We start from the raw sequence: 14,555 nt of genomic DNA, 5'->3' as shown, positions 1-14,555 counted from the left end.
GCGGGACTTGGGCGAGCCCGCATGGCTTGCTCGGGCCCCGGATGAGGAAGTGCGGGGTGGGGTTGGGAGGGGGGGCAGCAAGGAGGAAGAAGACCATAGAGACGAAGAGGCGGTGGCGGCTGGAGCGCCCCCGGGCTCTCTCGGCTCGGTAGGCTCAGGTAGCTTTGGCGGCGACGGGGCTGCGGCTGCAGAGGCCGGGCTGGCGGGGCGAGCGCGGGCCGCGGAGCAGGCCCCAGGGTAAGAGGCCGGGGGCGGGAAGGCTTCGGGCGCTGCCGCCCCGCCGCACCCTGAGGGGACCCTCCGCCGGGCGCTGCAGGCTGAGGGGTCCCCGGGCCGCCCCCCCCTCCCCGCCTCTTGGGGCGCCGAAGGGAACGGAGGCTGCTCTGCGGGCGGCGAACAACCCGGGGAGAGGGAGGGGACCAGGCCCCGCGTCGCCGGGTGGGGGGGGGGGGCGGCAGCTCCTCCGAGTCGTGGCTCCGACGGGGGAGAGATACTCCTCTTCCACCTCCCTACGGCGGGGGACCCCCAACTTCGGGGAGGGCGCCGCCCCTTGTCGTGGGCGCACGCTCTTCCCCCGCGCCTGTGCGTTTGTCAGCGGCGCAGTGTCCGCTCCCCGGGTGCGGGGTGGGGGGGGTGGGGTGGGATTCTCAACTTATCTCAATAGGCGGGGTGGTAGATAGCCCCCGGATATGGCCAGCGCCCCCCCAGACGGAGTGGCGAGCCTCAACTTGCCTGCAGGTGTTGGGGCGGGGTGGGGGTGGGGGTGTCTTCCTTCCCTGTAAAAGAGAGACGTACCTTCTTCCTTTTATTTTTCACCTTTACTCCTAGATACAAAGAGATAGACCCTGAATTGACTTGGTAGTTAGTGTTAGAAGTCCGGCTCCCCGCTCCCCGCAGCCCCCCGCCTCCCATCACGTCCATCGAGGGGGCCTCGCCTTCTCTTCCCTCAGGTCTCTGGGTGTGCAGTGAGCTCCTTCCCCTTGCACAGTGAAGAGCATGGCGTCTGGAATATGGTAGTGGCAAGTCTACGTCCCCATTTCCCCATCTTTGTGACCTTGGTTGGTTGTTGGACCTTTCTGAGTCCCGATCACCCCTCCCCCCCATCTCTAACTTGGGTTCTCTAATTTTGCTCTTTGTAGAGCGTCGTCTTGAGGACTAAGGGAGAATTTGTGTAAGTGCTTAGGGCATAGTAAAGCATTTGGTACATTGTTGCTGCCATCGATACTTAATTTGTTGTCGTTGTTATTGAAGAAAGCAAACTAATGTCTTCCCATAGAGACGCAGATTTCTCCTTGCAGGCCTCTTCCCGTCCCCCACCCCCACATCACAGGTGTTCAGCCCCAGCCTTTCTCACTAGTAAAGGAGACTTTCCCCCCACCCTGGGGTGGAGAAAGAGGCATTTCTACTCCGTTTAGGTTCTTCCATGCTCCCCATGAACAAAGAGGGTCTCCGAATAATCAGGAGAAAAGACTTTGTTTTTGGAAACAGGTCTGTACTCGAGAGGGAGGGGGAACTGCTACTAAAAGGCAGCCTTCCCTTTGTCCACAGAAGCTATCACTTCTTCCTGAGTGGTTAGAGATGTCCTCTCCCACTCCCCCTACCTGCTGTAGCGATTAAAAAGCTTCCTGCTTATCTGCACACCTCCCCCCTCCTCTGGAGCTTCTAACTTCTTTTCTCTCTTTCTCTCCCAAGAAAAATAAGACTCTCTACCTTTGAGAAGAAGACTCTTTCCTGTAGTGTATTTAGAGTGGCACAGATGGTTTCCTTCTCCTCTTCCTTTGAAAAAGAAATGAAAATCTTTTATGCAGAAAGCCTTTGTCAGACATTAGGAGCATTTTCGCTGTTTCACTCCCCATGTGGAGACAGAGGGATCCTTTTTCTGCATGCTAATAAAGGAAGGGAAAGGGAAACAGTGCTTGATGCTTTTGAAATTTCCTGCACACTCCATGTTGAAGAGCTGGGCCCTGTGTAGTATATAGACTTCCCTCCCCGACTTTCTGTTTGTCTAGAGATCTTGTTAAAAGATTCTTCTTTCTCTGTCCCTCAAGAAGAGGCCCCTTCTCCGAATGCCCTCATGGAGGCATTGGCTACAGTGTCCGAGTCTTGGAAAAGAAAGCCCCTTTCTCAAGGTGAAAGGAGTGTTGTGAACTTCTGAGGGCCTGATCGATATTGTGAGTATTGTCCTTTGACACAAGCGTGGCAGCGCCGGGGTGTTACTAACCCAACCCTTCTTCCCTTCTTCGTTTTGAGCAGCCCTTTTGCATTGGAATTAAAGGGAGGGGAGACCCTCAGACTGGGGATTATTGGGCACATGGTTTTCTCCTCTGCTGTTTTCTTTGTTTGATTCCTCTTTTCTACGTTTTACTTACTGCTGTAAACTTTGTACCCCCCAGAACTTTTTGTTTTAGGGAATGTTAACTGAAAGGGCCACATTGTCAGAATTTTAGTATTATGAAATGTATTCTAATGAGATTGAGAGTTGCAGTGTTAATCTTTCACCGGTAGTTTATTTTCTTCTTTTCATGTTTTTGTTATTTGGTGGGATAGGAATTAACGCTGCCTCTATGAAAAAGCTTTCCATCTTTTTTGTGTGTAAAGTGTTCCTTAAATTACTTCCTATGCCATGAGTACGTGCAGTGGGGCTTAGTTAGAACTCTACCACCATTGTTGGTATCTATAGAAGTACTTTGAGGAACAAAGCGAAATAGAAAAGTTATCATTTAGAGTCACGGGATTTTTATGGGTGGCAGGACCCTTTGAGGTTACTTTGTTTTATTTGTTCATTTTACGTGTGAAAAACAAGCCCAGGAAAGTTAAGTGACACATTCAAGGCCGTATAGCCTGCAGGATGGGGACCCTGATCTCCTAGTTTGGAGACCAGCAACTAGATTGCTTCCCAGCACTGCTGTTGCATTTGACATACACAGGTTTTGAGATGATTGTTCTAAATTCAAAAGAATTTCTTCTTTTATTGGGGTAACTTTATTGCATACTCCGTATAAATATGAGCTTTTTACAGGAATAAGTCCATTCCCTAAACAATCTAATTCTCATTTGTGTCACAGTAAGGATGACAAGCCAGTAGCAGCTGGTAAGAGTTGTTTGAATCTATGATTTATTTTTTGCTTATACCTCAAACTAGATAATTACCTAGTATCCTCACCCAGTAGGTTGGTTATAAGTCATTAGTAAGAATTAAGCTATAAATCCCTGCCTTCATTTTATGAACATGTGTTATTCACTGTTTCCTCTTCAAGTTTACTTAACACTCTACTGTAAAAACTTTTATGGTTGAGGCAGAGAACTGATTAGAAAGATATTGATAAAGTAAAGGGATAATACACTTACTGGTTATTCTTTATTCCTATTTGGATCTTGGGAAATAATGTTTAAAAAGTGTTTTAACAGAAGTAACACACACTTATTGTAAAACACACACACACACACAAAAAAAACTGCAACATATAAGTTGTTTGTGATCCTATCACCCAGGGTAATACTGTTAATATACTTTTAATATAATATTTGATAATATTTTTTCAGTTTTCCTATGTGCATATTTTACCAAAATAAGAGTTCTGATGTTTAGTTTGATAAACTATCCCAGAGAGCTTTCTTTGTATTGTAGAGTTCTGTTTCTTTACACCATTTTTATTTTATTTTATTTTATTTTATTTTATTTTATTATGTTTTAAAGATTTTATTTATTTATTCATAAGAGACACAGAGAGAGAGAGGGGCAGAGACACAGGCAGAGGGAGGAGCAGGTTCCATGCAGGGAGCCTGATGTGGGGCTTGATCCCGGGACTCCAGGATCACGCCCTGGGCTGAAGGCAGGCTCTAAACCACTGAGCCACCAGGGATCCCCTACACCATTTTTAATTGTTCCAGTGTATTTAGAAATTAAGTTTTAAAGAACTTGAATATCTTGTTAAAATTTTGTTCTGATCCTGCAGTCTGTGGTATTACCAGTATTTTGATAGATGGCTAAAATAAGAGTTTGGTGGTACAGGCTAGTGAGCTGAGAATAATTTTAATCTGCTACTCTAAGCTTGCATCTAAATATACTTCAACTCTCATGGTTCCAGCGAGACACTCACCTATTCTGGGTGACTCAACTTCAGATACTGCTCAGAAACTTGAGGACCCAGGATGGGGCAAGGAGAAAAGGAGAGAAGTCTGCTTTGCTTCAATGGCCAGTGTGCTTAGTTGTTTCATAGGTTGAAAATTCTTAGAACGATATCTTTAACAAACAGGTTTCAAGAGATGATAGCTTTGTGGTGTTTGGCTTTTGTAAATTGGATGTTATTTCAGGGGAACCAAAGCTTTAAAATTCTGTTTTGGCCAATGCCAGTTTACAGTGTAGATGCATAGGAAATGTAATGGCACTGTATTCCTTGAAGAATATTTTGAACCATTCTATGTGATTATCGGTATTGCCTCTTCATGATACAGATCTGTTTAGCAAATATGTTTTTGTGCATGGTCCTGTGTTTGGAACAAATCTTGAATTGGGACCATGGGGATGGAAAGGAGTGTGATTTGTTAGAGATACCGTAGGAGTTGAGTCCATGGACTGCAAGTGCTAATGTGACAAGTAGAAGGTCAGATATAGTTCTGTCTAGATGTTCAAGTCTGAGCCCTAGAATAATGGGAGTGTTGTTACCAAGAGAGGCAACATGATAAAAAATAAACATGTAAGTTTACTGAGAACATCTTACTCATCTTCGTTTCTCATAGCTGTTTGTATGTAATAAGACTCAATTATTCATCGGGTTAAATGGGTTCCATCATAGATATGTTAAGTTTGGGAGGGGTACCTTCCTTATAAATGAAATATTGGTCAGGAATTTGAGAAGAGATGGTGGCTGGGGACAGATATTTTTATTTTTGTTTTTGTTTTAAATCAGCTTTCAGATATAATTTACATGTCATACAATTCATCAACTTATATAATTCATTGGTTTTTAGCCTAGTCACAGAGTTTTGTAACCATATCAACAATCAATTTTAGAACATTTTTATTGCCCCCAAAAGAAACTCTGTTAGCAGTCACTTCCAGTTTTCCCATCTCTCACTGAGCAACCAGTAATTCGCTTTCTGACTCCTTAGATTTGCCTCCTCTGGTTGTTTTATATAAATGAGTTCTTATAATATATGATTCGTTGTGACTGGGTATCTTATTTACCATAATGTCTTCAAGGTTCACCCACGTTGTATCAGATCAGTATTTCATCCTTTTTTACAGCCAAGTAATATACTATTGTATGGATATACCACTTTGTTTATCCATTCATCAGTTCATGGGCATGTAAGCTGTTTCTACTTTTTGGCTGTTGTGAATAGTGCTGCTAACAAACATTTGGGTACTAGTTTTTGTGCATGTATACCTAGTAGTAGAATTGTTGGCTCATGTGGTCACCTATACTTAAAGGGATAGTTTTGAGTCATCTGCATAGTAGAAAGGTTATAAAAGAGGTGAGGTCATCAAAAAAGTGAAGCCTGGAATGGGGAGGTGTGTCAAGGATTAAACTTTTGAGAATGCTCACACTTTTGTGCAGGCAAGCGAGAGGACCTCTTGCATATGTGATAATAGAGAGCCAGGGAGCCTATCTCCATCAACAAACCTGCTGTTTGACAGTATCCTTTCCTGCACTTATTCTTCCGGTCTGTATGTGGTGATAACCAAAAACTAGATTGGGTCTGTTGTTGGGAAAGGGAAACTGAACCAAATGAAAATTGGGCACCTCCTCCCCTTTTTTTGGTGTGCAGTAGCAATTCTACTTCAGCTATTAACACACACACTAAGTGGCCTAAACTTTAAAGGTCCCCTAAAGGGACACCTGGGTGGCTCACTGGTTGAGCATCTGTCTGCCTTGGGCTTAGGGCGTGATCCCGTATTGGAAACAAGTCCCACATTGGGCTCCCTGCGAGGAGCCTGCTTCTCCCTCTGCTTATATCTCTGCCTCTCTCTCTCTCTGTGTCTCTCATGAATAAATAAATAAAACCTTTAAAAAAATAAATAAAGGTGCTCCTAAAAATATCCAGGAGCTAGAGGAAAAAGGGGAGGATTGTAGCCCCAAAAATGATACATTTTGTGAGCACCATTTATGAAAGTGTCTCTTTTGATTATCACCATACTCCCGGACACAACAGTTTATTTCTCCTTGCTGCTTTTTTTTGTTTTGTTTTTTAAGATTTTATTTATTCATAGACACACACAGAGAGAGAGGCAGAGACTCAGGGAGAGGGAGAAGCAGGCTCCATGCAGGGAGCCCGATGTGGGACTTGATTCCGGGTCTCCAGGATCACACCACAGGCTGCAGGCGGCGCCAAATCGCTGCGCCACCAGGGCTGCCCTCCTTGCTGCTTTTTTGGATTAAAATTTTTCCATCAGCCCTCCTGTGTTCTTTAAACTGAATGGACTAGCAGTCTGATTTCCTGTAATTTCTAGTATTTAAATTAGTGGTGTAATGTTACATACTTTTATGTTTGGGGAGGAGTCCTTCAAAACATTAGGGACACCCAGTAGATGAAAGCATAGGAACGTGAGTAAGTAAATAATCCACCACAGGTTGGGAAAGCAGAAGAAAGACAGAATGGCCCAAAATGAAAGGACCTGTCTGTCATCTGTCTCACCTCAGCCCCCAGCTTCAGTCTTTTTCTTTTTCTTTTTTTTTTTTTTAAGATTTTTTTTTATTTATTTATGAGAGACACGGAGAGAGAGGCAGAGACATAGGCAGAGGGAGAAGTAGGCTCCCTGAAGGGAGCCTGATGAGGGACTTGATCCCAGGACCCCAGGATCACAACCTGAACCAAAGGCAGAGATGCTCAACCACTGGCCACCTAGGTGCCCCCTCTCCCCCCCGCCCCCCAGCTTCAGTCTTGATAGCACAGGTCAAAAGATGGGACCTTCTGTGCAAGGAGGAAGTATTACAATCTTTCAGTCTTTAAACCCAGGAATATTCAAGGAGCGGTTACTTCTTAACCTAGAGGCAGAGCCAAGTGTCTTGTTTAAGTGACATGTGTAGACTCCCCCAGAAATTCAGGGCAGGAATAGAAACAGGGTCCAGGGGAACTGAATTGTAAAAATTTACATGGTATATTGGAGAGTCCCTCTTGCTCAGAAATCTGAATGTGATCAGTGGAGAGAAGGTAAGACAACTCAAAACAGTTTGGTAGCCAGCAATGGATTTTGCTTGTATGTAATAGGTTTATTTTGGTAAAGATGGATGTTAGTAAGTGGTAGGGAGTAGAAATCTGCTGTCTCTTTGAAATATCCTTTCCTGTGTATGTTTTGGCCAAAGGGATTTGCCATCAATACCTCAGATAAATCCTTGCTATGAACTCAGTTGCCAGAAATTGCTTACGTTTTCTCTCCTTTTGTTAGGATTAGGGAAGGTATCAAGAATGAAAGCATATAGTATCTTATTTGGTTAACTAGTTTCCACCTTGGCTAAGTCAAAGTGGATTTTGTTGTGGAAACTACACACACTTGGTAGACTAAAATGGAAAAATTACCAATCATGAAACCCTGGTTCCAAATGTACTATTTCCTAGCTGTATGTGTGTCTGTGTGCGCGTGTGCATGCATGCTCCTGTGTGCTTGCATGTGTGTGTTAACTTTAATAATGTCTTTTTATGAACTACACAAGCATACGTATTTTAGCAAATAACCCGTTTCCACTCTCCGGTGCAAGAATTGAAACATTTCCAACACTGTTAAAGTCCCTTGGGTTTCCCCTGCCCCCTCCTCGGAGAACCCTGTAATGTTTTAGGCAGGTCACTTTTACCTCTTCAGATCCTATGTTAGGATCTGTAGTGGGATGGTGATAGTGGCTCTGCTTTGTTCACGGGGTTGTGAAATTCAAATATGTTGTATCTGTGAAGGCGCTTGGAAAATCTCAAGATGCTGAATCAGTCAGAGAGGATTCTGCTAAAGATCTGGTTTAGTAGTGTCTTGTGCCAGTCTGGATAGATACAGCTCAAGTGTTTGGTAAGCAGTAAAGGAATGGAATTCTGTTGTCTCTATACTTTCTTTCATAGAGAATTCTTCTTGAGGAAAAGTCAGTATATCAGATTCCTCAGAATCCCTCAGTATATGTTCATTCAGCAAGTATTTACTGAATACCTTCTGTATGACAAGCACCTCTCCCAGGCAGTAGAGAAATAGCAATGAACAGAATAGGCAAGGTTCATGCCCTGAAAACAAGTAGACAATCATCTTTATCTTCTAATTTACATCAATTCTATCCTTGGGTGCTTAGACATGTCTTATTCTCATCTACATTTGCTGGCCCTCCAGGTTTAAATTGGAATTGTTTATAAGGCAGTATTTGAGTTGAGATTAGACAAATGTCTATTAAAGGTTTAAGATATTTATTTTTCTACTCACAGTCTTTAAGGAGGATGTTTGGTGCCAGATGTTGCCAGCATTTGAGGTGGAATTTTTTCACCTTATTTTAGCCAGTTTTAGCTGAAGCAGCTTTCTTCTACCCTGTAAGATTTTAAACTTTTATCCCTTCCTTTGATTTGTGTCAGGGTGAACCGTTTGATGTAAAAGACTTGACTCCATAATCTTCCATCTGCCCTAATGCTGTCATCCGGAGTAGAGACTCAGCCAGTTCCACTTGATTCCTCCATGTCTGCCGTGGTACAGGAATTATACTCTGAACTCCCTGTGAGTGTCTCCAAAGAGCTTCATGCTGACCCTGAGCCAAGTGTGATTCCAGATGTAAAACCTGGAGCCTCAAGCTCTCTTATAAGTCAGAGTAGGGCAGTGCCCTTGGAGCTGCAGAGGACTCGTGCGGAAAGTTGTTGTGAAGAAACTTCTGGCACCTTGGATCATGGGGGTGAGCCTGGGCGGTGTGGGCTGGTGGACTCCACAGCAGGAGGTTCTGTGGCTTCTGGGATCTTGGATAGGAAAGAGAAAACCAAGAGCGTGGAGCTAAAGGTCTTCAGAGATCAAGGGGACCAGGCGGAAATTGTAAGAGACCCCTGTGAGGGAGCAAAGGAAGACCCACATCAACATTCCACAGCTGCTGAAGAAAAGATCAGCCTAAGTCAGGTAAGACATGAGATCTCAATTCAGATGAGTGTGAATGACAGCTTTCCAGAGTAACACTTCACTTGATAAAGTACAGATGCTGACAGGTAGCTTATGATTTTTTCTTGAAACATTTCCAAAATGTTGATTTTGATGTTAATTTTCTTTTGACGATGTTTTAAAACATTTGTGTCACATGAGACACTTGAGAGAAAGTGCTTATCTAATGAAAAAGTGTCACTTCTCTGAAGCAGCTACTGTATGTGGAATGTTGAGTTTCTATGTGATATTTCTGCATCTGATTTTAAGAAATGATGGGTACTCATTCCTTAAGTTTTGGTAGCATCATGAATAGGATGGAGGGACATATCACAGAGAAATCTCTGAGGGACTTTGCTAACCCAGGTAGGGCTTCATAGGTCCCTAGAGGGATCTCCATATTTTAGGATCCTCCATATTTTAGGAGCTGGTCCTTAATTTTGTAGGTCTAGAAACGACTTTTATTTTCAAGCATATTAGAGGTTATTGTCTCCAAAAGACTGACCCATGCTAATAATCTACCTCATGAGAGACTAAAGTATAAGTCAGAAAGCCATTTCTTTAATTCATAGTGAAAAGTGGAATCATTACTTGGTAGGAATGGTCACACTGGCTGGTCAGTATGTGTTCTCCCTGTAGGCAAGCCTATGTGGAAATCAGTCTCTGTAAGTGTGAAATTAATACGGTTTACATAAGTAGGACTAATGATTAGTGAGCTGTGGTAGCCCGAGGAACCCAGATTCCTAAAGGAATATACCTGCTAAGTACACTAGAAAACTTACTTTCTCCTACGGATGATGCCTTAGACCAGGGTTCAGCAAACTTTTTTTTCTGTACAGGGCCATATTGTAAATATTTTAGACTTTGTAGGCCATAGGGTCTCTGTCAGAACTACTCAGCTCTGCCCTTGTAGCATGAAAGCAGGCATAGATAGTACATAAATGGCTCTATTTCAGTAAACCTTTTTTATAAGGTACTGACCCGTGGTCTATAGTTTGCCAACCCCCCACTCTAGACCCACAAATAAATTAATATTATCTGGGCTTTCCGGACTAAGCTCTATTTCCCACCTTGTAAATATGTCATTTGTTTACATAGGTTACAGGGCAATTGATTGTTGTTAGTAGGCTTCATATGTTGACCATAGTTAAGAATAGATTAATCTTTAGATAGAAGTAATTAAGTAACATAACAGATTTTATGCTATGATGATCTGCCCTTAAAAATATAAGTGAAGTAATAGATTCAAGATCTAGATAGAAGTTTCTTCTTGAAATGGTGGGCTCGGGATCCCTGGGTGGCACAGCGGTTTGGTGCCTGCCTTTGGCCCAGGGCGCGATCCTGGAGACCCGGGATCAAATCCCACGTCGGGCTCCCGGTGCATGGAGCCTGCTTCTCCCTCTGCCTGTGTCTTTGCCTCTCTCTCTCTCTGACTATCATAAATAAATAAATAAAAATTAATAAAAATAAAAATAAATATAGGATCTGTCCCTGGACCAGTATTACTTTTTACTGTGGCCATAGGGTCTCTGTCAGAACTACTCAGCTCTGCCCTTGTAGCATGAAAGCAGGCATAGACAGTACATACTCTGTTGTGTACCTAGAATATCACACTCACAGTCCTCTCTCCTCCCCCCAGCACTCAGATTAGCTTAGGATGCCCCTGGAGGTGGAGAGGGCAGAGGGGAAGCAAGGAATGTGTCAGTGTTGGGGTCACTGGCCAAAGTGATCATGTCCTCTCCTCCCCATGCTGAGCCTGGTGTCACGTATCATGTGTAGGCAGAGTATAGAAAGCCAGAAATGCATTCATGATAAAGAATTAGCACATAAAAAAAAAAAAAAAGGGGGTCCCTGGGTGGCGCAGTGGTTTAGCGCCTGCCTTTGGCCCAGGGCGCGATCCTGTAGACCCGGGATCGAGTCCCACATCAGGCTCCCGGTGCATGGAGCCTGCTTCTCCCTGTGTCTCTGCCTTTCTCTCTCTCTCTCTGTGACTATCATAAATAAAAATAAAAAAAAAAAAAGAATTAGCACTAATGACAGAAAACTGAAAATAAGCATTGGAGGCCAGTTGCTAGGGTGTGTCCTATAAAAGAAGAATCAAGTAAGAGAAGCCTTCAATAATTTGGAGAGCTGTCAAGCAGAAGTGGTTCTGTTTGGCACAGTTAGGCTCTGTAGAAGATATAGTGTATGTAGCTCAGTCATTCTCAGGTCACAGGACCCTTTGAAAATCTGAATGAATGCTTTTCTGATCTCTCAGAAAAGGATACCACTATTTTAGAAGGTTTTTAGAGCCTAGGCATCTTTGGATATCAAGATAAGAATTCTTGCTAGATTGGCAGAACAAACAGACAAAAACAGTTGATGAATTAGGAGAATATTTTGCAATATATATCACAGATAAAGGACTTCCCTCTCTAATATGTAAAGAACTCCCTTTTTTAAAGATTTTGTTTATTTATTAGAGAGCATGCGCAAGAGAGCAATGAACGTGTGAGCAGAGGGAGGGGCAGAAGGAGAGGAAGAAGCAGGCTCCCTGCTGAGCAGGGCTCAGTCCTAGGACCCTGGCTTTATGACCTGAGCCAAAGACAGACACTTAACCAACTGAGCCACCCAGCCACCCCATAAAGAGCTCTCCCTCTCTTTTTTTTTTTAAGATTTTATTTTTAAGTATTTTTTATACCCAACATGGGGTTCAAACTTACAACTCTGAGATCAAGAGTTGAATGCTCTACTGACCAAGGCAGACCAGCTCCCCACTGATATATAAAGAACTCTTTGATTGAGGAATGGAAAACCCAATAGGAAAAGAAAGAAAGAAAGAAAGAAAGAAAGAAAGAAAGAAAGAAAGAAAGAAAGAAAGAAAGAAAGAAAGAAAGAAAGAAAGAAAGAAAGAAAGGAAAGAAAGAAAAAGAAAGAAAGAAAGAAAGAAAGAAAGAAAAAGAAAGAAAAGAAAAGAAGGAAGGAAGGAAGGAAGGAAGGAAAGAAAGAAAGAAAGAAAGAAGAAAGAAAGAAAGAAAAGAAAACCCAATAGAAAAATGAAGGAAAGACTTGAATAGATGATTCATGTTTGTGTGTGTGTGTGTGTGTGTGTGTGTGTGTATGTTGATGTGTGTATTCTTAAACACATGAAGAGGTAGTCAATCTCACTTATAATTAGAGATATGTAGTTTTAAACAATCAAAATACCACTTTTTACTTAACAGATTGGAGAAAATGAAAAATTATGGCAACATATCTTATTGGCAAGGCTGTGAGGAAAAAGGTGTTCTCACATGTTGTTGGTGGGAATGCATACTGATAGAACCTTTCAGAAGAGGAATTTGGCTACACCTAACCAGAATGCATATGCTCTCACCTGTTGACCCAGCACTCTCATTTCTAGGAATCTACCCCAAATATACACCTCCAAATTATAGAAATACATATACCCAAAGTTACTGTTTGTAGCATTGCAAAATGTTAGAATCAATGTAAATGTCCACATATAGAGAAGAGGCTGAATAAACTGTAGTGTGTATATGGAGCATCCATACATGGGGCACTATGCTCCTGTAATAAAGAATTGAGGATCTCCATGTACTGATATGGGGTGATTTCCAGGTGTGTCATGGCTCCTCAGGACCACCTCCAGGTTTGGGGATTCACTGGAACTCATAGGACTCACTCAGCACATGGTCATACTTGTAGCTAAGATTAATTGTAACAAATGGGTATAAAGCAATCAGCAAAGGAGAAGCATGGTGCAAAGTTCAGAAAATATCAGGTGCTATAGCTTCCAAGAGTCCTCTCCCAGGGTAGTCCTCCCCCCCCACACACACACAGTCTTTTCCAAGAACAAACAATGACAACACATATGAAATGTCTACCATGAAAGCTTGTTAGAGCCCAGGGGTTTTACTAGGGGCTGGTCATATGAGCATCCTCTGCCTGGCACATAACAAAATTCCAGACTTCCAGAAGGAAAGCAGGTGTTCAACACAAACACCATTGTCATATGGGTGCACCAAGCCACTCTTATCCTTAGAAAATGTTGGAAACTCTCCCAAAATCTAAGTTCCCAGATGAGCCCAGGCCACCCTTGCAAGCAGGCCTTTCTAAGGATAACAGGCTTACTATGTTAACTTTTTTTCTTCAAACTAAGATATACTGGTTAATGAAAAGAGCAAAGGGCAAGTAAACATCTACTGTATCCTCCCATTCAAGAAAGTAGGGGAGATGAGTATACAAGTATCTCCTCGTTTGTATAAAACACACACATATACATACACACAGGAAGGATAAACCAGAAATGAATGGGTTTGAAGCCAGTGGGAGCAGGGTAGAGAGCATGGGAATGGGATAGAAGGAACAGGAGGAAGTATACTTCTCTGAGTACATCTTATTCTGAGTACATGTTTGGTACAACTATACATCTGAGTATAGTTCTGAGGCTTTACTTGAAAAAATAACTAATTAGACAACCAGGTTGTGAGGGAACCCAAAATTGAATAAAAACTCCAACGGATGACTCTTAACAAATGAATAATGAAACCATACTAAGGGAGGGGGGGATGAAGAAGAAAAGTGACCCAAATAGCTTTGGGAAACAGTATTTCGACTTTTAAGTCTAAATCCAATAAACCCAAAACATTTTTTTTTTTTTTTGAGAGAGAGAGAGAGAGAAAGAGCGTGAGCATGTATGCAGGGCGAAGGGGGGGGAGGGACAGAGCAAGAGGGAAAGAGAATCTTAACTAGGCTCCATACGCAGCACAGAGCCTGACGTGAGGCTCTCTCTCCTGATCCTGAGATCATGACCTAAGCCAAAATCAAGAGTTAGACGCCTAATCAACTGAGCCACCCGTGTGCTCCAAATTTTAGTAAATTTGTTTTTCACAGGGATGTGGCTTAGCAACTCCTAAACTACTGTATGCGTGTTCTAGGAGTGAGCAAATAGGTAAATATGGTGGATAATGAGAGCAAGCTAGGTTTCTCACTAGCAGAAATTACAGGTGAGGGCGGGGGTGAGGCTAGAATGAACTGGTCCTAGTGGTGAGGAAATAGAATTGGAGATAGCAGTATGAACTTCTGGTTTTTAATATATGTAGATAGGTACAGAAATACTATATATGTATGGGAATGTGAGGTGGAGTATAAAGGCAGTGACATCTTATAGCAGTGAGCACACCTTGCACCCAGTTCTTGGTTTCTAAATAACATATTCCAATGTAAGGAACCAAGACTTTTTGGGGAAATGTTTTGGAGTCTAGCACAGGGAAAAATACAAGATGAGCCTGGAACAATTTGTGGTTAATCACTCAGAAAATTATGGAGACATATCAAAAGGACACAGGAGCCAATGTGAAGGGGCTCCCAGTGGTTAACACTGGGCCAATTTGAGCTTAAATAAGATAATAATGAATTACAACCCATAATATAAGGCAAGTATCGTGAGCCCATGCAGATATAAAATAATTGAATAAATAACTTGAAA

The 14,555-nt window shown here is 42.6% G+C and overlaps 1 protein-coding gene across 14 annotated transcripts in view; it reads left to right on the top strand.

The window, feature by feature from the left end:
- The first annotated feature begins 45 nt into the window (after positions 1-45).
- The window catches only part of PRR14L (proline rich 14 like), a 55,623-nt gene continuing 41,113 nt past the window's right edge, over positions 46-14,555 (top strand). For 2 of the 14 annotated variants that reach the window (XM_072803341.1, XM_072803347.1), the window contains exons 1-3: positions 64-237; positions 2,049-2,171; positions 8,542-9,067. In XM_072803341.1, coding sequence (XP_072659442.1) covers positions 8,594-9,067 — 474 coding nt within the window. In that variant the 5' untranslated portion in view covers positions 64-237; positions 2,049-2,171; positions 8,542-8,593. Of the gene's footprint in view, positions 238-2,048; positions 2,172-8,541; positions 9,068-14,555 lie in introns of those variants that run through there. The other 12 variants (XM_072803349.1, XM_072803346.1, XM_072803344.1 and 9 more) reach the window with 11 other exon arrangements.

The sequence above is a fragment of the Canis lupus genome, chromosome 27 (genome assembly GCF_048164855.1).
Source record: "Canis lupus baileyi chromosome 27, mCanLup2.hap1, whole genome shotgun sequence".
In the NCBI taxonomy this organism is placed as follows: domain Eukaryota; kingdom Metazoa; phylum Chordata; class Mammalia; order Carnivora; family Canidae; genus Canis; species Canis lupus.
Note: the sequence above shows the minus strand (reverse complement) of the source record. Positions and strands in the feature narration are given on the sequence as shown.